This window comes from Astatotilapia calliptera, chromosome 13 (assembly GCF_900246225.1).
Source record: "Astatotilapia calliptera chromosome 13, fAstCal1.2, whole genome shotgun sequence".
NCBI lineage: Eukaryota > Metazoa > Chordata > Actinopteri > Cichliformes > Cichlidae > Astatotilapia > Astatotilapia calliptera.
The window spans coordinates 26,222,145-26,245,619 of record NC_039314.1 but is presented as its reverse complement, the minus strand read 5'-3'; the positions used below and the strand labels follow the sequence as shown (position 1 = coordinate 26,245,619).

The window sequence follows — 23,475 nt, the reverse complement described above, 5'->3', positions numbered from 1 at the left end:
ATAATTTTTTTTCTTCTTATGGTAATTTCCTTTCTCTATGTGCCGATATTTCCTATCTTTTTGTAGTGATTTTGTATCTCTTTGTGGTCATTTTCTGGCTGCTTCTGATTGTTTAATCTCTGTTTGGTTGTTATGTGTTTGTGTCATGGATCATCTTCAGTAGGCATGTTTAGTAAGTTATCCATTGATGTAAACCACAAAGAGGTCCTTTGCGGTCTTGGTTCAAGTGAAAATCTGAAGAAAAAAAAATGTCTCTGAGTGATTTTTGACTCGGCCTTGTCTCTGCCGCATGGCTGATGATGAAATGACTTGAAAGATGAGAGACCGCCAAAGAAAGACGGAGATATGGAGAGGCAAGGGGAAGAGACAGAATAAGACTAAGATAGGAGACACATAGATACACTGAGACAATAAGGAGGATGTTATTCCTGCATCATTACTTCAACACCCATTCTCCCTCTACTGTCTCATCTTCTCTTTTCATTATTATTCGCACTCCCTCTCATCTTTTCTTTCTATTATTCATCCTCTCTCTTCATGTCTCTATCATTAGTTTTTATCTCTCTGTCTCTCTTGCTTTCTGTTGTTCAGACACTCAGACAAATGAGCCATGAAATATTCGCCATCAAGACACAGAGAGAGTTTCTGAGTGTGTGTATCTCTGTGTGTGTGGGTGGCAGGCTGTGCACATGAGAGTGGGTGTTTGTGTGCATTATGACTTTGGCTTTAAGTCTGTCAGGTCTACTAGCCACTCTGGAAGGTAGCCCACCTGCGTTTGATCCGACTTCTGTGATCCAAAAAGTAATTTGGCAGGCAGGAAATCAAATTGGCTGCTAAAAATTGTGAATCTAGTCATGGCTGCACAGCTGACCAGCCAAGGAGAGAGGATGTTTCACGGAGATCCTAGCCAGAAATCTCACAAGCAAATTTACTAAATTAGCACAGAAGATTGTGTTTTATTGTTTAATAAAACACAATCATCCCCTAAACCTGACTAGTTGCTATGTAAAGATATTCTTGCAGGAATTATCCCTGACCACAATATCAGGTTTTGCTGAATCATCAAAAACACGTAATTTTCTCTGTAGGTCCCTAAAGAAAACAAAATATCGTTATTTTTAATAAAGGGTAAACACTCATCCAATACCAAATTTATCTTAGAAACATTTTCCTCAACTACATGTTAAGCTGCAGGCTGCTGTGCAGAGTAATTTTTGCATGTGCAGCACAGCCTCTACGTGTTACAGCATTGAAGAACAAATATTAATTAAGCACCTCTGAAAGACATATAGTGAACAAACTTGCAATTTAGGACATTTTTAACAAATATTTTATAACAAAAAAGAACTGCTAACTAAAAAGGTGGACAAAGCTTGCTGAGGAATTAACATACCATTTGTTAGGCATCTAAAGGACCCCCCCCCCCAAAAAAAAAAAAAAAAAAAGTTTTGGCTAAAATGTTAGAAATGAAAAAGTTGTATTTTCTAAATTTGATAGATAACTGAAATGACATATACACCTTGGATGAACATTTTAAAGCCCATTCATTTAAACTTTATTAGAATAGAGGATTATTAAAAAATTGTAATGTGAAAAAATTAGATAGAAAAAATATACAAAATATTATTAATAGTTGCTAACATGTTTCAAATATTAGTAAAAAGAAAAAGAAAGAAAAGGGATGAATAAAGTGATAAATGAGACAAAAGAGCCAACACCACAGGTGAGCAGTTGCCATGAAATGACAGTGGCAGAGCGGGACAGTTTCTGTACCGCTCCCTTGCTGTGACCATTATGGTACAGAAACTGATGTCTCACTCTGTGTCTGTGTGGCAAATAGTCAAGTTTTTTTTTTTATAATTCAGCTATATGATTTCTTTATAGTTTAGACTGATTCCCACATTAAAGTGTACCTACCATGAGGTACCATGATAACCTTCAATTAATGAGAAAATAAATCTGATACAATTTATAAAAGAACATTTTTTCAACTGTTTTGAAAGCTAAAATACCAAAAAGGTAATGGGTAGTTGTGTTCTGTTGGTCAAATATTTACAATTAAAAACAGTAGACTCAAGCAGGATCTGCAAGAAAGGTCTACCAGATAAATAATACTGGTGGTATCTTCAGCTCTATGACCAAGCACTTATAGGTTGTGCTGGGTAGGCAGACTTGGGGCCACTGACCACTCCTTTACTACAAAGCGAGTGCAGTGGACGAATTGCAGCCTCAAAAACAAAGATTCAGACATCTGTTTATAAATAACAAACCTATGGAATAATTTCAAACAACTCCAGGGTATGGCTGTCTATTCAAAGCAGGCTTCAGGAGTCAAGGTTCAGCTAATATAACACTGGCAGAACATTTTGATCTGTTTGTTAAGGCTCATTTTAGTAATTATCACTCCACTTCTACCATAAAGACTGATACATAAAATTCCCATGAAGACAACCCACAACAACTCTTCTTGTTATTGTTCAGTATTGTTTTTCAGTTTGAGCACAAACTATTAAAGTGCTCCAATTATATAACTTCCCACTGCATACTTTCAAATGGTTTCTGCAGAGTCGGAGGTGAGCAGGTATGCTCCTGGTGGAGGGACGGTGGAGACCGAAGCAAAGAACAATTTGCATATTCATAGATGCATAGATCTGCACATATTTAAGGGGGTGTAGAGATACATTGAAGCCATTTTCAGGCACAAAGGATTTTCTTTAAGTGTGTAATTTCTATGAAAGAAAAGGTTTAGAGATGCAATCAAGTGAACCTCTTGTTTCCTTGTGGTAAACATGTAGGTGGCTAAATTATTAATAATTGCTGCCTGAGCTGTGATAGAGTTATGGGATAGATTTCTGGATCAATAGATTGAAAATATCAAATGATGAATGATTACACTCTTGTTTTGTGTTTTCATATTAAATTACTCCATATTAAATTAGTAAATCAAACAATTTTTGTGGCCTCTGGAGCTCCAGTGCAGTTGTTAAGGAACTAATATATATCTGTATAAATATATAATTTATCATCTAAGATGGGCACGAAGAAAATTGCCAATCTATATTTAGATCAAGCATAACTATGGCCCAAAAAGTTCTGCAAATTTATCAAATGGTCAAAGAGCTTTAGTTGCACCAGCAGCAAACAGGACGCCTGCTTTTTTCTCTTAAATTTGGCAGATTTACAAATATAAAGGAGGGCAGCAGGTATGTAAGTTATGTCACTTAAGAGAAGCTGAGTATGAATCACTTTTTGTTTTACAGTATCCTTATTGTGATAAGTAAAATATTATTTATTTAATGAAATGTCTGTTAAGAATTCAAAAATATTTTGGACCACTGACAATAACAGAATGAAACAGATGTTTATTCATGTTAACGCTTATAAGTTAGCTACCATTTATTCTGAACCTTGTAGATTTGTTTTATAATAATATAATAATCTAAATGATGTATTTTAAGTTTCATTGAAATATTATTAAAGAAATATAATACAGATCTATAGAATTATTTATTTTATAAGACAAACTGAATTTTACTGTTAAAAAGGTGAAATATGAGTAACATAAAAATGCTACTTGCACCATAATGTAGATGTAGTCTTTCATAAAAGTATTGATACTGTCATTGACATTTAGGTCTCACAACCCATATGGAAAAGATATATATAAATCTTATAAAGTTTGTATCTGTCTTGTGCGAAACTTATATGAAAAGCATACAAGAGTGAAAACAGATATAAGATCCCTTGAAAAATTATATAAATGAAACTTGTATGTTTTGGATACTTACTAAAACAATATATGAAAGTAATGAGAAAGTGGCCACTTTCATGAGTAAATCATATAAGCCTTACATGATTCACTATATGAAGTAAGCCAAATCTTATGCAAGTCTTTTATACGTTTTTTCTATTTCTTTTCCATATGGGAAAATAATGTATACGAAATTTGACTTTATAGAAGTAATAGTGTCTTCAGGCTGGGTTTTGTTTTTAAATCTGTGATGAAATAAAAAAATAACAAAAATAAATCAAATTCAGTCTTTTACAGAGACCATATATCAGATATCTCTGTCTCTGTATCATCCAGAAATATTAAAACCTCTAAAATATCAAATTAAATCTTTGTGGAATATTTCTGTCGTGCATTAATGGCTGCCACACATTATCCCAGAGACCTGTTGATGTTTCCGCAATTACCTGGTTCCAACTGAGGTCAATCATAGTTCTATAATGAGGTAATGTCCCATTAAGATAATTGGGTTAATTTGTTGCAATTAACAAGGTACTGCAGGGACAAAACAGTGTGAGTCAACCAGGGGACAACAGTTCAATAAATGTACAAAAACATTTCAAAGTCTGCAAAGTTGAAAAAACAGCTGATTTGCAAAACCATTGTAAGGATAGCCTGTTCAGGTTTTAATCCCCTGCTGGGATGTTCGAGCACAGAGTAGGATGCAGTATTTATCATCCACAGTATATAAGCTGCTCTTTGGGGGTGCTATTGTCTAAAGTAGCCAGGAACATCAATTTAAATGTGTTTGCAGCACATCCCCATTCCAAATGTTACACATCCTCACCCTGTTTATGCAACACAACTTATAAAAAGTGCATAAAATCTGTTGTGGACATGAAGCCAGAGGCACGTCCATATGTTTGACATCTTTAGCACGACATCGCTTCTGAGGTTAAAACTCCTTATGTGCTGTGGGTCTAAAGAAGTTGTTGTCAGTTTAAGGCTCTATAAAGTCGTGAAGCACCCTGGCTCTTAATACTGCTTGTTTGTGTATTTCTGTGTTTGTTTTTTTCCCCCCATTTGATGGAAAAGACCCAAAACGTGTTTTAAGTCCCAACTTTTCACATGCTAATACTTGGAGAGAAGCTTTCTCACCAGGTAACATACACGGTAAGGCTCCTGAATACCATTTTGCCAGATGAGTCAAATTTGCATAATGATGTCGTTGGCATAATCTCTCGATTTGAGAAGAAGGGGATTCATATCCCTTTTGGGACCACTATTTTCCCACTTATTTTACTTTGATCCATCCATCCATATATTCATTCATTTTCTCCCATTTATCAGGGTCTGGGTTGCAGGGGCAGCAGACTAAACAGAGATGCCCAGAGCACCCTCTCGCCAGAAACCTCCTTCGGCTCATACGGGAGGATAATGAAGCCTTCCCAAGTCACCTGAGAGACATAATCTTTCCAGCATGTCCTGGGCCTGCCCCAGGGTCCTCTCCCAATTGGTTATTCTCTAAAACACCTCCCATGGAAAACGTCCAGGAGGCATCCTAGTTAGATGCCACACTACAATGCAGGAAAGCAGTGGTTCATGCAAATCACTGAGGGGAGCCCAGGAAGCTAATTGCCCCACTTGCATCTGCAATCTTATTCCCACCTATGGACACAGTTTGTACTCATAGATGACATGACACTAAGTGGGGACAGAATCATAGATTTGGTTTGGTTGTGTTTAGGCACTTTGTCTACTTGGTTACGTTTAGCGAAAGGGATTTGGATATATATATATATATATATATATATATATATATATATATACCTGGATCCCCCGTAGCCGGTTACCAAGATTACGTGAAATACCCTCAGAAGGTCTGCTAGATGATGTTAATGCAGCACTACGGGCAATACCTACAACCACGATTACCGACACTAACAAGCTGATCTACAATACGGCAGCAGTGATCAGTGAGATGCTTGGCCACAAGTTGAACAGCGACAAGGGGCAGTACCCTCCATGGAGAAGGAGGCTAGAGGGCAAGATCAAAGTAGCACGGAGGGAGGTTAGCCAACTAACGGAGTTGCAGAAAGGTGCGACAAATAAGGTGCCTAAGAAATACAGCAAGCTGTCCATACCTGAGGCCTTGGAAACTGCCAAGCAAAGACTCACAGCCTTGGCCAGCCGCTTGAGGAGGTACACCAGAGAGATAGAAGGCAGGAGAATAAACCAGCTGTTCTCCACAGAACCAGCAAAGGTGTACTCTCAGTGGCAAGGGAACAATAAGAGAACAGCACCACCAAGGCTGGAGATGGAGCAATACTGGAAGAGCATATGGGAGAAGGATGCAACCCATAACGGCAATGCTCAGTGGCTAGAGGATCTGAGGGCAGACCACAGCGACCTCCCTGAACAGGGTCCAGTAACCATCACAGTGGCAGATATCCAAGAAAAGGTCTCCAGTATGAAGAGTTGGACAGCACCAGGGCCCGACATGGTTCACGCCTACTGGCTGAAGAAGCTGACTGCACTCCACGAGCGTCTGGCAGCACAAATGAACCAGCTGCTAGTTAACGAGAGACACCCGGAATGGCTAACTGAAGGCCGGACGGTCCTGATCCCCAAGGACCCCAAGAAGGGACCGGTCCCCTCCAACTACCGACCAATAACCTGCCTCAGTACTACATGGAAGCTCCTGTCAGGCATCATATCGGCTAAGATGAACAGGCACATGGGTCAATACATGAGTGGGACACAGAAAGGAATTGGCAAGAATACCAGAGGCGCAAAACACCAGCTACTGGTAGACAGAACAATCAGCCGAGACTGCAAGACCAGACTGACCAACCTGTGCACTGCCTGGATTGATTACAAGAAGGCCTATGACTCAATGCCCCACAGCTGGATACTGGAATGCCTAGAATTGTACAAGATCAATGGGACCCTAAGAGCCTTCATCAGGAACTCAATGGGGATGTGGCGTACAACACTAGAGGCCGACTCCAAGCCCATAGCACAAGTCACCATCAAGTGCGGGATCTACCAAGGAGATGCTCTGTCCCCACTGCTGTTCTGCATAGACCTGAACCCCCTCAGTGAGATCATTAACAAGACTGGCTACGGATACCGACTACGGAACGGAGCAGTTGTCAGCCACCTCCTGTACATGGATGACATCAAGCTGTATGCCAAGAGTGAACGAGACATCGATTCACTGATCCACACTACCAGGCTATACAGCAATGACATTGGAATGTCGTTCGGACTGGAGAAGTGTAGTCGGATGGTATCAAAGAGAGGGAAGGTAGTCAGAACTGAGGGGATTAAACTACCAGAAGGCAACATTGCAGACATAGAGGACAGTTACAAGTACCTGGGGATCCCGCAGGCAAATGGGAACCATGAAGAGGCCGCTAGAAAGGCTGCAACCACCAAGTACCTGCAGAGGGTCAGGCAAGTCCTGAGGAGTCAGCTGAATGGTAAGAACAAGATCCGGGCCATCAACACGTACGCGCTGCCCGTGATCAGGTACCCTGCTGGGGTAATAGGCTGGCCAAAGGAGGAGATAGAAGCCACTGACATAAAGACAAGAAAGCTCCTTACCATGCATGGAGGGTTTCACCCCAAGTCCAGCACCCTGAGGCTGTACGCTAAGCGGAAGGAAGGGGGCCGGGGACTGGTGAGTGTCAGCACCACAGTCCAGGATGAGACAAGGAACATCCAAGAATACATTGGGAAGATGGCCCCAACTGACCGAGTGCTCAGTGAATACCTCAGGCAGCAGAAACCCAAGAAAGAGGAGGGAAACAAGGAACCATCATGGAAGGACAGGCCCCTGCACGGTATGTACCACCGGCAGATAGAGGAGGTGGCTGATATCCAGAAATCCTACCAGTGGCTGGACAAAGCTGGACTGAAAGACAGCACAGAGGCACTAATCATGGCAGCACAAGAACAAGCTCTGAGCACAAGATCCATAGAGGCTGGGGTCTATCACACCAGGCAAGACCCCAGGTGCAGGCTGTGTAAAGATGCCCCAGAGACAATCCAGCACATAACAGCAGGGTGCAAGATGCTAGCAGGCAAGGCATACATGGAACGCCATAACCAAGTGGCCGGCATAGTGTACAGGAACATCTGTGCCGAGTATAACCTGGAAGTCCCGAGGTCAAAATGGGAGATGCCCCCAAGGGTGGTGGAGAATGACCGAGCTAAGATCCTGTGGGACTTCCAGATACAGACGGACAAAATGGTGGTGGCTAACCAACCGGACATAGTGGTGGTAGACAAACAGAAGAAGACGGCCGTAGTGATCGATGTAGCGGTTCCGAATGACAGCAATGTCAGGAAGAAGGAACACGAGAAGCTGGAGAAATACCAAGGGCTCAGAGAAGAGCTCGAGAGGATGTGGAGGGTGAAGGTAACGGTGGTTCCCGTGGTAATCGGAGCACTAGGTGCGGTGACTCCCAAGCTAGGCGAGTGGCTCCAGCAGATCCCGGGAACAACATCAGAGATCTCTGTCCAGAAGAGCGCAGTCCTGGGAACAGCTAAGATACTGCGCAGGACCCTCAAGCTCCCAGGCCTCTGGTAGAGGACCCGAGCTTGAAGGATAAACCGCCCGCAGGGGCGTGCTGGGTGTTTATATATATATATATATAAAACACCCAGCAAAGAAGGGACTGCTCTCACAGCTAGAGATTGACGAGATATATATATATATATATATATATATATATATATATATATATATATATATATATATATATATTAGGGGTGCAACGATATTCGTATCGATATTGAACCGTTCGATACAGTGCTTTCGGTTCGGTACGCATATGTATCGAACAATACAACATTTGTAATTTATTTTATCAACTTTCCTTCCGACGATGCTGTCTGTGTTGAGCGCTCAGTGAATCTTCGTTCGACTACTCCGCCTAGGCTGCACTGTCGAGCGCAGATCCACTGAGCGCTCAACACAGACAGCATAGTCAGAAGGAAGAGCGCAGGGCAAGCTAGCAAGACACATGGACCTCCCCCACCCTCATTCAGATCTGGCGTTTGGAATTATTTTGGTTTTCATGTGACGTATGACCCTGAAGGTAAGCGAGTCATGGACTAAAGTAAAACAGTATGTTGGATGTGCCATGCAATGCTCAATTACATGGGTGGGAGCTAGTGTGTTAGCGCAGTTAGCTCGTTAACGTGTTGGCTGTCTAGCCCCACACACGGGGCGATCGGCGGTAGCTCGTTAACGGAGATTTGCCGTGTTGTGGCGTTAAGGTCATTTCAACGAGATTAACCTGAAAGCACTAGTGGGAACACAACGAATATGACTGAACATTTACACCGACATCATCCTAGTGCAAAGACCAAAACAACAAGCATGCTACTAACTTTAGCCGAGTCATTTAGACAGCTGTTAGCACATGATTCTCCTTATGCTGCTGAGAATATAGCCCAGAAGAAGCGGATAGTATAGCTTTTATTTTGGAAAGAGACATTTCTCTGTAATAAACTCTCTTTTCCAAAGATGAGTGATTCCTCAATCAGATACAGGGCTTGCAATATCGCTAGCCCGACGTCCTGGAGCTAGCGATTTTTTTTCAGTCGGGCTACCAAAATCTATCTCTGCCCTGCCCGTCGGGCTATTGTAGGAAGGAAAAATATATGTCAATGCTTTTGCATTCTTTCAGAAATGTAGCTAGGTAATTATGTCATTGGCATCTTTGAGCCACTGTCAATATATGACATATTGAAATCGCGTTTGAATTTGCGCTTGTTTTTTTGCTTTCACTTTGCAATCGTGCGAACTGTGTATAGAGAGCGACAGCACTGATCTGTGAGTGATGATAATTTGCGCACCAATTCCTCTGACATCGTCTTATTAATCGTTAGCTTACTATGCAAACATGACAAGTGAAATCTCCCACAGCAAGCTTAAACATGTGAGAGGTTGATTGCGCAGAGAATCGCTGAGCTTATGTGAGTGCGTGTGTAAAAGCAGCAGGATATATATATTTTAGTTCTGCTGAGCCAAATAAGACAGGTCAGGGTGAAGAAGTGACAGCCAAAGAAAAGCTTACCACAAAACGGAGAAGTTATGACAAATCAGACTATAAGGCAAAAAGAAAGTGCAGCTTTATGGTTTCATGGACAAAATAATTTCTGTGGCTGCAATATGACGAACTATATAACCAGGGCTGCACATAAGTGGTCCGCAGGTGCGCATTCGCTGTCAAAATAAAAAACACGCACAAGGGTTAGGGTTAAATTTAAAAACTGTACTTTTGAGTTAAAATATAAATTTATAATTTTAATAAATGAAAAATTAAAAAGGCATGAACATTTTTTTTGTATCGAAAAAATATCGAACCGTGACACCAAAGTATCGAACCGAACCGAACCGTGAATTTTGTGTATCGTTGCACCCCTAATATATATATATATATATATATATATATATATACACACACACACACACACACACACACACACACACACACACACACACACACACTCTTCAACAACTTGAACCACATGATAAAGAGCAAATTTCTTCCATTTGCAAAGAGGTTTCTCCTCCTTTGTTAAATGGTTCTGTGAAAACACCAGCAAGCATATTGAAGTCTAGTTTACAACACAAGAAGATGAAAAAAGTTGATGGTAAGTGGCTAACCTCTAAGTGGAAATGAGTTCTGACCAAGGCTACGTCCACACGTACCCGGGTATTTTTGAAAACGCAGATTTTTCTATGGGTTTGCACCTTTCGTCCACACGAAAACGGCGTTTTCGGTCACTGAAAACGGAGATTTCTAAAAACGCCGGCCAGGGTGGATATTTTCGTAAACTCCGTTTTTGCATTTACATGTGGACGAGAAAAAAACGGAGAAAACGCAGCGTCAGAGGTGTGTGCCTTTTTTGACGTCACACTGTGCGCCACGTTATTGTTTCGGTGAAATTAATTTCTACAATACTGTTACTGTTAATTTTACTCTCTCTTTCTTACATATACACACACAGTTACTGTCCCTCCACACATACGACTCGGTTCTGCTTCTATGCCCCAGCTTTGTTTACTATTTCCCACCGAGGCTTCTAGACTTCTGATTGGCCAACATTTCTACACGGTTAGGAATATATCGCCACCTGTTGCTTTGGCATGTTCCTAGCAGCGTTTTCCTTCATTTCTGCGTTTACGTGTGGACGGGATTATTTTTTTAAATGAAAACGGAAAATCTCCGTATTCAAAAATACCCGTGTACGTGTGGACGTAGCCCAAATATCAATATGTGATAACTTGGAGGTAAGAACAATTTGTCACTTTTCTGTGAGAGACATTAGGTTGGATCAAAACATTTCAGTATCACTTCGGGCCACCAGGTGTGCATGTTTTACAAAAATACCTTCCAGTGTCACAGTGTCTTTGTTCTAATTAGATGAATGTCAGTCTGTGCTGGTTGCATGAGTCCTTAATTACCACTTCAGCATTCTCTACAAACTGGAACTCTCCACTTCAGAGATCCTGCGTGTACTGTACCATATTTCACAATGTTCACATTATTTTGACACACAATGACAAAAATATACTCAAGGACAAGCATTCACACATTATTCTCATGTGGCTTATACCTATTTCTAGACCCATAATCATTCCAAATATACAGAAGCCTAAAGATAATGGGCTTCTAATTTAAAGCATGTATAAATAAACAGACCAGGTCATACTGTGTATGCCTCTTGTAATTAGTTGTACTCTTGGATTTTACTTCTAGTAAACTGCCAGCAATGGTGGCTTTGGAGCCATTTTGGCACTTATTTTTTGGCACATCTTCACGCAGGAGAACTTGTAGCCATCTGATATTCTCTAAATCTACTAGTTGTTATTTCAACCACGAAGCTGACAAATGTTTTTCTACTTGGCTGCCAGTATGAATGAAGCAAACACTCAAACCAAAGTACATTTACTTGGCTGCAGCCTTTAATGTCTAACTGCAGAAAGCGTCCTGTCCCACCAACACAATAATAACCACATTTGTAATAACCAAGTAAACCGAGTAAGATATCCTTATACTAGCCTGTCTTAGCCATAAACACCAAATAATATAATGCATTTCTGATAATGCAACAAACAAACATAATAATAATAATAATAATAATAATTTATAATAATTTATTCATGCAACCTATAGAATAACTTGGATCCAGTTTCACTGCTTCTAAAAGTTTGCAATCGTAAAAAATAGACATCAAGTTGTGGGTGTTGCAACGATCAGGTGGTTACTTTATTATTTTATCTCAGTGTATCAGTGTCTTCTTTGACTGACTGTAGTTGAACTTACTGTGTGATGTAATGACACCAAAGATGATGATGACCATCTGATGATGTATCAATTCAATGAGGGAAGCAAACAAACAAACCAAAAACACGAAACAATGCAAAATATCAAATCAAAAGCTTATTTTCAAAGTTACCAATGGTCATACATGGGTTCCCAGTCAGTAAGGCAGATGATTCTGGTGAAAGGTCACACGTGAGCAGAGTCACACTATGAAAAACATGCAAGAAAAATTTAAAATAGGGAAAAAAACCCCACATGGGATAAATACTGGGAAAGAAAAACACAAGGAGTCAAATCTAGCTCAAGGAATATCCACTTGGAAGCTTGACTGGACAGTGACAAGACAATCTGGCGAGGGAAACAGGGGAGTGTGTACGCTGGGGAGAGCGATTAACTGATCAAGAACAGGTGGTGGAGGAAATTGGGGAGAAAACCAACAAAGGGAGGAAGTTAAACTGACAGCAATGAAAAGGGATCACAGAGAATCGCCCGAGGCTAAGCATGATCAAAACTGAAAAACCATGACTGATGCACACCTTGTTTAAATCACTGCAGAAATACTCAAGAAGTCATTTTTTAAATCCAAGTAATAGTTCTTGCTGTCCAGCAGTGATAGTTTCCTTCAGTTTGGCACCCAGGAAAATTTTGAGCCTCTTTATACTCCACACACATTCTTTCAGTGCTGTTGTCAGCAATGGCATAAAAAGACAGAGTCCAGAGAAGACCTTACTGCAGCGCGATGAGGTTAAGCACAGACTCATCCAGTCGGCTGGGGACAGCTCGGCCTTTATAGTCCCAGCTACTGGTGGTGCTTTTAGGCAGCAGCCTCTCTTTGTTGCAGTCCCTCAGTGCAGAAACTCTGACTCTACCAGCATACTTTGACTCTGACAACATGTTATAAAATGTGTAGTAATCCCGCAGGTCCCCTGCATGTACAAAACAAGAAGTTGTTTTGGCTAACTGAAATGCAGCAGCTCCAACAGCTGAGTGAGCAGGAGTGTGCTCCCCAGAGCAAAGCTTGAAATACAGCCAAACATTTCTGTGCAGCTCTTCTGACATAAATTCACATCAGTGGATACTGAAAGTAAAACAAGTTACCTATAGTAATATAAAATTATTACCATGATTAATAATAATAATAGTCATGATAATAATAGTGCAAAAGTCTTGAGCTACATCCCTCATTTCTTTGTATTTTGCCTCTTAAGATGCAGACTTTTTTAAGATTTCTTGAGACTTATGAATAGTTCTCTGGACTTTCTGAAGGTTTTTCAATGTTTTACTTTCAGTCCAGTCCTTCTACATCCAAAGAAGAATGTCCTTCAAGAAGCCTGGAGAAGTATTCCCGAGGTCTGCTTAAAAAATTACAATGAAGTTGCCTAAAAGGGTTCAGGCTGTGGTGATAGTATATGCTGTATTCCTATGTTTCAGTATAATGCTGCAGCATTTTCCCATTTTCCTAGTAAACCATAAAGAAGACTCAAGACTCTTGCAAAGTGCTATATGCAGACAAGTGTTCTTTGCATTGCCTCCTTTCCTTGAATGTCTTTTTCCATGCTTGCAAATCTAAGTTTGATTTTTAATATTCATTTTTTTTTCAAAGGCATTACTGACATCTGCGATTAAAACTATGTATGACAAGAATCTGTACACATTTCTGTTATTAGTAGAGAAATAACTGTTGAATCTCTAATGAATCACATACTCGAAAGAATGAATCTGAAAGTCGTTTTGCTGGTTTGATTATTGGGGTAAACAAAGATTCAAACACAACACTGGCATTTTTATCAGTCCCAATATCAGGAGAGCTTTCTTTTAAACAACTGTTTGTTTGGTTTTTTTTTTTACTTTTCTTATATATTACATACTTATAATGGTGGACGTTTATGTTAAAGGTGGCCGTAGTTTCAAATAATGAGATGAGCATATGCATTTTATTTATATATAGAATTTTATTCTTGGTTTTGCATGATATCATACAGAGCAGAGCTGTTTGGAAGGAAGTTGGCTTTTTAGCTCCACCCTCCCGAGCTAAAAAGACTTGGATGACTTGGAGGGCATGCAAAGCTGCTCTGTCCAACAAAAGAAATACATACCTGGACCTGGATCCAAATAGGTTGCCTTTAATTCATATAGAATAGCATCAAGGCTATAAAAAGACCTTTACTGCAAATACTATGTTTACTTTCTTTCTTTCTAAATCAGCTTACCTCCCTTAAACCAACACTGTTATTTTCAAAGAGCAACCAATTCAGTTTTCAGTTATATGTACATGAGCTTGTCTGTACATCTTCTAGCAGGACGGGTCATTCTGTTCTTGAACCATTTCCAATCTCCAGTAAATGAACAAGGGACAATATTTGCTGGACTACCAGACCTTACAAAGCACTCATCAATTGAAGACTCATGGAGGAAATAAAGGGACTGAAACTCTCATATTTAGCCTTAAATTGGAAGGGTTTTTATATTTATCCACTGAAGGCAAAATACATTTCTGTAGCTCTAAAACTAAGTCTGTTAGTTTCTAAAATGTAATAGAGCTGGTCTGCCATAATGTGAAGGCCTGGATGTTCTCACAACAAATTAATAAATGCTTATTTCCCCTCTAGAAGACCAGAACCTACAGATAATATAATATAATATAATATAATATAATATAATATAATATAATATAATATAATATAATATAATATAATAGGTCCTTCTTGGAGACTGGTACATTTGATAAAATGGTGAACCATGTTTCCTTCTTCTTGCAATTAGAACATACTTATTCCGACTACACACACTTGACACACACACGAGAACAGTACCATTTAACTGAATTTGATTTTCCTTTTTTATTGCAAGCCTTTATTTTTCCAGAAGGGATGTAATGATGAAAAAAACCTGCCAAAACCACACATGAATAAAACGGATCAAATGCAAAGAAAATTATAACTGCGTTTAATATAAAGACACAAAATAACAGCGCACGAGTCAATAGCTCCATGTGGCCCTTTGAAAAGATGATCAATAAAAAATGTGGCATTCTTTGGTCGGTGGTAATAAAGTAACCTCATATTTACTTATATTACATATTTTATTGACTTTTGGCACTCTGAGATATTACACAGAGGCCTTACTAGTAGTGAGCAGTGACTTCATCTTTCCTTGCTGCATGCTCTTTAAAAGGTTGACTCAGTTTTTCTTATTGAATGCTGCTAACCTTCCAGGCTACTTATCACCTAGTTGTCACATCAGCCGGTATTCATTATAAGCAGTGAAAGAACATTTAAAGAGCTCAGTCAGTATAAAGGTGAACAAATGCCGCAGCATTTCCTACAGATCTCGTCTTTTTCTTCATACACTGACAGAAAATATTCAATAATTCATCTTTCTTTCATTTCTTTCTCCTTTTTTTTTTTTTTTTGAAAAATGTTTTGACCTTGTCCCTAATTTTTAGTGCATTAAAGTGATGATTAAGCCACACCATGGGCAGCATAAAATGATCAATATTCTCCTTTTTATTCCCTTAAACCTGATAAAAGAGTCTATCTACATCCTGACTGTGGTTTGTCATTAGTGTTAAGAAAGTACAAGCTTGGAGAAAGAACATAACCCTGAGGGAGACAGAGGAAGAGAAATCTGTCAGTAAGAAAGTCATTTACAGGAGCAGCTCAGTGAGCATGCGAGGCAGGAAAAAAGCTGCAGAGGGGCTTCACTTCACACATCAGACTTATCAAGCCAGTTACAAGACATCGAAAATCAAATTAGTTACAGCCGACAGCTTTGTTTCACCAAAAGTAAAACATTTCAAGATATTGAGTTGAGCGGGGCAAAATGTGGACTATTTGATGCTTTATATTCTATTTCTTTCATATATTTTCTTCAACTTGAAATGTAAAAAAAAGCAGAGGAGTCAAGATGAAACACTCAGGTCTAATCAGATGTTGACAATTACAGTAACAAGACATAACAGACAATTCTGCATCTGCAAGCAGATATGAGCCCTGTTTTGGTTTCATAATATGAAAAAGGAAACTCAAATTCAGACAAATGTATACCAGCTGTCTGTAGGTCTATGGAGAAAGTTATCTTTTCTTCTAATAGCTTCATTCCAACCTTTCAACATTAGTCAAGTGTCCAGAATCATGAAATCAAGAGGATGCTCATGTTGCTCTGCATCTAACGGTTGTATCTTATTTATAATTTACCTATTGACTTCTTGTTAATGTCTATATAATCAGATATCATCATATAAATATGTAGAATTTGTAACCAAGGGACAAGATCTTCAGTACCAGAAGTCTTCTAGTTTTTTTTGTTATTTCTCGTGAGCAATCATGTTTGAACATGCTTTGGCTGCACGCAAGTACCAAAATACAATCTTGAAAGCATCAATTTCCATTTTAAAGAATTAGAAATGAAAGAATTGGACATTCATCATTGGGTATAGATATAATGCATGTTCTGTATTATTGTGGCTAGACCAGAATCCATAAAAACTGGGAGTTGTACCCAGAAAATCAAGTCAACAGACTAGCCAATAGGTTCATATTGGCATGTTGATAAGATGAAGGTCCATCAGAGTTGCTTTTGCGTTTCCATCCATCTTTTTAACTGCATATCCAATTCAGGCTTCTACACTAGGATAGGGTCCAGTACACAAGACAGGTTGCCAGTCTATCGTAGAGCCAGCACGGGAGACAGACAACCATTCATGCTCACATTCACACCTGTGACCAATTCCGAGTGAACTAATCACCAATTAACCAAATATGCATGTATTAAAATGTGAGAGCAACTAGAGAGAACCCCTGCAAGCACAGGGAGAGCATGTAAGCTCCACACAGAAGTATGGAAATATGCTATTTAGTTATATGATTTAGTAAATTTGGTGAAAGTGATTGAAAGTGAATTCCCTGTTTTTTCTTTTCTTTTTTTCCTGGTGTCTCATGAAGGGAAAACAGATTTATTCAATTCAGTTTCAGCTCAGTTGTATTCATATGGCATCAAATCACAACAACAGTTGACTCAAGGCGCTTTATTTTGTAAGGTAAAGACCCTACAATAATGCAGTCAACCCCAACAATCAGATGACCCTTTATGAGCAAGCACTTGGTGACAGTCGGAAAGAAAAACTCCCTTTTAACAGCAAGGCACTAGCCTCATGGAGGGACATCATCGTTCGCCACGGTTTGGGGATAATGGGAGAAAGACAGGACAAAAAACATGTTATGGAAGAGAGCCAGAGATTAATAATAAGTAATATTTAAATGCACAGTGGTGTGTAAAGACATAGAGAGTCAAACAGCCAAGACAATGTTACTGCAGCTACTTTTACTTAAGTCTCTTCAAACTCATCTGCAACTGAATAATGTTTGAGTAATGCTTGAACAGACACAGTTGGATGAATTACCAATCACCCACTTAGGTCACAAGGCAGAACAGTGAGATGTTATGCTCATTCTCTCATGAACCAAACACCTGAGCACTGAAATAAACTGGAAATTAAAGCAGGGAATGCAGCAGCCAGCATCACATCTGTATTTTTAAATGCAGTTGTTTACCAGCTTTTGGAGATTGACTGATATGTCGTGACTCACCTCTACTTCAGTTAGCTGAGTTTTTTTTTTTTTTTAAATACATGTGGTCTGACTAAGCAGCTATTCAGAAATTGTTTTTCACACTGAAAACTGTGCTTGTAAGATGTAGTGTGGATTTGGGAGGTTACTTTTTCTCCTCACAACTGTGCATCTGAGTTTGTCCAAAGGGTTTTAAAAAATTCATTCACTCTACAGGTCAGACAATTTCCCAAACTCTTCCACAAAGCTCTCCCACAACTGAAGTAAAAAAACAAAATAAAATAAAATTTTAAAAAAGGAATGCGATTTTCAAAGAACAGCAAGAAAACATCTTTATTTTGTTGCACAGCAGTGCACCAAAAGCTTCTAAACTGTAATGTGTTTTAATTTGAGTTTACTGAGCAGCAATTTCCAAACTATCCAGCAAGTCATGTGTAATGGACATGGAAACCCATCCTCAGCGGGCTTAATGCAACCCAACGACATCTTTAATGACATAATGCAAACCTATGCCGTCTTTGATTAAATAATGCAAATGTAATGTTTCGTTGTGTAATAGAATAATGCAACATAAATTCGTTAGTTAATGGAATTATGGTAGCTACGGTAATCACTTCTCTGATGAGCTAATGCTGAGTAAAGGAGGAGATCCCTGCGGTAATGGCAGAGGATGGCAGCCGTTCTGGGACGTTGAGGGATTAAGGGAGGTTGTCTGCGTTTCCCCTCTGCTTTTGTCACAGGCTTTCTGTTTGTCTCTGTCTGTCCTCTATCACATTTTCTGTCTTTGTCTTTCTGTCTCTGGCCCCTCCTCTCCCACAGACCTCTTCACAATGCTCACAGTGCTCAGGAAGCTTCTCGATTTTTAGAGACAAAAAGTTGGAATTTTCCAACTTATGCAATCTGTGACGCACACACACACAGCCGAGTACCCAGACCTCCACTGAAGGTCGTGTCACAGATTGAGTTTTCCCTGCTTTAAAAGATAAATCAATCTTCCATTAATGGAGAATGTGTGTGTCTGCGTGTGTGCGTGCGTGTTAAAATCTTGCATTGCATTTGTGAAAGCACGTGGGCTTTAGACACACTTCTGTATGTTCTGTATAAAGAGAAATTATCACATATGGGTTTGCAAAACTGTGTGTGTTTTTTTTGTGCGTGTATATTTGGGTGTGTATCAGCTCGTGTGTGTGTGTGTTCACTCAGACACTCAGATTGCTGATCAATAATTGTGATTGAAGGGCCCATTAGCCATCGGAAGCAATAGAGACAGCATCACTCCAAATGACAAACTCAACAATGAACACACACAGACACACACACACAAACACTCACGCACACACAATATGACAGGTAACAAATTAAAAGCTTGAGTATGATGAATACACATCCCCATAAACGCATTTTACAACCGATACTGGTTATGGCTGTAATTTACCACTCCAGCCAACACAGAGGGATTTTCCACAAACACATTTTGTTTTCATCTTGCTTCCTATGGCCAACTTTCAAAATCACGATTTATAAATATGCAAACACACTTTGAAATGTACTTTTCCATCTTTATCTGATAAGTCAGATTTTATTTTTCTTTACATAATCTAAATGGCTGTGAACTGATTTTTCGAGTCTATGACTAATAATTTAATCAGCAGGCGGCTTAATGCAGTTTTGTTTCTGTCTTCTCTTCTTTTTTCTTCGATAAGGAAAGAGTATATGAGGTAAATCTGCTTTAGACATGGTCATAAGAGACATTTACACTTTACAAAATGCACAGCTAAAGTGCTTTTATTATTATTTTATTATTTTCTGTTAACTATTTACTGTTAGAATTGGGAATGCTCATATTAAACATTGCCACATTTTGAAGTCACTGTATGTGCATTTGATCCCTGTGAGCGAAAAGGTTTCAGACTGCGCTAAATGCTCATTTTTTGTAAGCTTGGACCTGTAAGACATCAGACAGATGGGATATCCCTTATATGCTCCTCTGAAGCACACAGCCCTGGCTGTAGGCACATTCAATCCTTGTGCTAATAAGGGGCAAGGCTGGCTTAAAGGAAGAGGAAAGGATGCTAAAATACCTTGCTACAGACAGGGCATAAACTAAAAGTGGCTGCATCAGTGCAGATAATAACATCAAAATACTCCTTGATTTTGAACAATGAGAATCAAAGCTACTGTAGCAGACCTGAAGATTACATAAAGGATATGAAAATGAGCATCACTGGTCCTCTTTATGTGAAAATGGCAATATGAAAAACATCTGTATTTTAAATTCCACTTGGCAGAAGTCAAATTCCTTAAGGGTATCAACACTAAAAGTGTTCATCATGCAAACTGGGCTTTTCCACAGTTAAATCATGTAGCCCGAAGGTCCTTAAAGTTTATATATTTATTTTTTATCCTGTGCAATAAGATGAAAATAAAAACATTCTGTGTAACTCTGAGGCTTTGTTAGTTTGTTTGGTTTTGCATAACAATCTACGTCTTTGTAATCAGCTATTTCTCTCAAAACACCTTCAGGGCCTTCACATACATTTATGCATTGTATTTAACATCTTGATCAGATGATTTGAATACAAAAAACATATTAGCTAGTTAATACTTTACAGTGCTTTAGTATAAGTATTGTTTGTAATTTCTGTTGGGATATTGTGAGAATGACTATTTTCAATCTAATTTAACAAACTCTACATTTTTTAAAAGCTGCATGCCTTGTGATCCGAATAGTGTTACGTATTTTAAAATGTCATCTAGCCCAGAAAAATACAATCACCAGTAATGATATTTTCATTTCATTTGTTTAATTGGGTTCTCTTTATTGCCTTTGAGGACTTGTGTGCAGATCTGGTGAAGTTTAGTTCATGTTTGTTGGAGATATGTAGAAAATATATATTAGAGGGTTTACAAATCTTTTTTCTTATTCTGTAATAAGCAGAGTGTTTACACAGAAAAACCATTACCTAAAATTCATTACGGTCAGCACACATAGACAAATCGAAAAGATCTCTGATCTGCATTATCTCTAATGACCAGCACTCGGGTGACTTCTCTTGTTGCACAAAAGAAGTCCAATTGTAAAGAAGACCTTGAGAATATGACTTCACTTTTCACTCAGACTATGACTTGAGTAACAGTTTAAGAAGAGTTTACAGTCTCAGTCACTGGTTGCAAGTCTTGTGCATTATACCATGATATTCATTTAGAAACTTATGGTCCCGTCTAAAATAGATGATAAAGCAAGGTATGATAGGGTAGGTAGGGTTTCTACTCTTGTCAGTGACAGGCTGCTACTGTATAAACCTGGGGGGTCCTTCGTCTTTCACCCTCACCTTCCTGCCAGGGTTCAAGATACCATGATGTCAAAGGACATACTGAAGAGTCAAGGATTCAATATCCAGTCAATGCATTCAGTTAGTTCATTTCACTTCATCCATCCATTCTATTCTGATTATCCAATTCAGGGTCATGGGCTGCTGGAGTGTATCCCAGCTATGATAGGGCGAGAGACAGGGTACACCCTGCACAGGTCACCAGCCTGTTACAGGGCCAGCACAGAAAAACAGACAACCAGTATGGAAACCCAGTAGGTTTTCAATTAGATGGCTCCCAGTGACCAAGTACTACACAGACGGAGAGGAAAACTCCCTTTTAACAGAACAAAACCTCTGCAGAACAAGCAGGGCAAACATCTGTCCTGACCAGCTCGGGGGTGAGAAGAAAAAAAAAAGGCACAGGGAAACAGAACACACACTGGCCTGGGACAGAGAAGACACAGTTTTATGACATGCAGAGATGGTGTACAAACGCCTATAATAGAGGAGGGTGGGAAAGAAATGGTCTGTGTATCACAGAAAGTCTGAGTTTGATTTGGCCCTAATTACAAGCTTTATTAAAAAGAATGATTTAAGTCTGTTCTTAAAATCTTTCATTTTCAAAAGTCCAAAGGGAAAAGTGTGTATAGGAGGAAGCTATAGCCAAACTTTTAAAGAGATAAAACTGTGATAGTTTGCTGAAAATTAATCTGGAAAGAAACTTTGTGTGATACAGCTTCATCTTTGTTTTTCCTCCTTTTTTTCACACTGTACTCCCTTTGCACTAACCAGAATCCTTTTGCACATGAAATAAAGAAAATAATATGCTTCATGCTTCAAAAAGTACCATTTAAAAAATGAATATTTTTCTAATAAAAAATCATCATAAACTGAGAATAAAGAGCCATATGTCTTGTTAATGGAGCAATAACTCCCAAGGTCACCACACAGACACAATATAAGAAATGATATTTTCATATTAAGACTTCACTCCTTTCTCCTTGTCTGATTTCCTTCTCACCTTTGTCTCTTGGTAGGAGGAGGGGGACTCGAGGTTTTACTGTGAGCTCTGCGATAAGCAGTATCTGAGACACCAACAGTTTGACAACCACATCAACTCCTACGACCATCACCACAGGCAGGTGAGTCATGCCACCTTAACAAGGCACCAAGAGGTCTGGTTTATCCTGCCACAGAACACCTTAAACCTTCCAGACCAAGGTCATGGATTTATTACATCCCAGTGCCACAACAAGCACTCGAGTCTGATTTCAGACACACGGCACACTCGCTGTGGTCTACAAAATCCCACTAACACAGAACCGTATCCATCCTCATGACCACTATGACTAAAAATTGCAGCACTTCTGATTCATTTCATGGAAGAATTGACAGTTACATTATGACAGGATTAGCTTCTTTTTTTTTTTTTACTCGGAGTGGACATGGTGACAGAGTAGCACTAGGCAAAGCCCGTTGTTTGGTAACCCACTATTATAATGTGATTAATATGGATAATAATGTTCTTAATATATGCAAATTGCCAAGACCTCAGCTCAGAAGCCATGACAAGAGACAGAGACACAGGGTGAAGGCCAGTAAATACTAATTTATTTTAACAAAAAACATGAAATTAACATAAAAATACCAACACAAAGACGACCGTGAGCTCTGGAAGTCAGTTTCATCAGTACCGAGAATGTGTGAGTGGATTAGTGAACAGTACGCTGGTGGGAATGTTGAGTGGCACGAAGCAAAGATGCATATGGAACAAGGGCCCCCAAAGGTTTAGTTTTATGGGTGAAACACTGGGCCAAAGCGTCTGCAGCTGACCTGATGGTCTGGCCCACACACCGCACAGCAGTAGAACATATAGGCAAACAAGACAAGCAAGCAGAACATCAAACCATAAAGCCCGGGTTTTTCTTTCCTCTGTGATGAGCAGAGAAAATGTATCAAAGCATCTTTTGACCAAGTGGTGCTAAAAAAAAAAAGCAAAAACAAAAATAAAAAAGCTGAGTTTACAGTAATTAGCTCTCTGTGGTAGAGAGCGAGAGGGAAAGCACACACTCAAGAGAAGAAACCAGAAGTTTGAACAACTTTATGTGTGTTGAAATATACGTTTTGATCTACTTTTTAAATATATTCGTATTCAACAACATTACACACAACAGACACTTTATTAGGCACACACTTCTAGCTTTCAGAACTACTTTAAAGTTTAATGACATAGATTCACAAAGGTGCTGGAAACATCGCTGAGATATTTTAGTCCACGTTTTCATTATTGCGTAATACAGTTGCTGCAGATTTGTGACTGTATGATAATAATGAGAATCTCCCGTTCCACCACATCCCAAAGGTGCACTATTGGACTGAGGTCCCATTACTCTGGAGGCCACTGAAATACAGTGAACTCATTGTGCTGTTCAAGAAACCAGTGTGAGATTACTTAAGCTTTGTGACATGGTGCATTACATCTTGTTGGAAAAGATGGGCACACTATGATCTTGAAG

At 39.3% G+C, this 23,475-nt stretch overlaps 1 protein-coding gene across 1 annotated transcript in view; it reads left to right on the top strand.

Moving 5' to 3' along the window:
- Window positions 1–23,475, top strand: part of LOC113035419 (G patch domain-containing protein 8-like) — an 80,932-nt gene that overhangs the window by 39,421 nt on the left and 18,036 nt on the right. Inside the window, exon 2 of the mRNA XM_026190971.1 lies at window positions 21,997–22,101. Coding sequence (XP_026046756.1) covers window positions 21,997–22,101 — 105 coding nt within the window. The remainder of the gene's footprint in view (window positions 1–21,996; window positions 22,102–23,475) is intronic.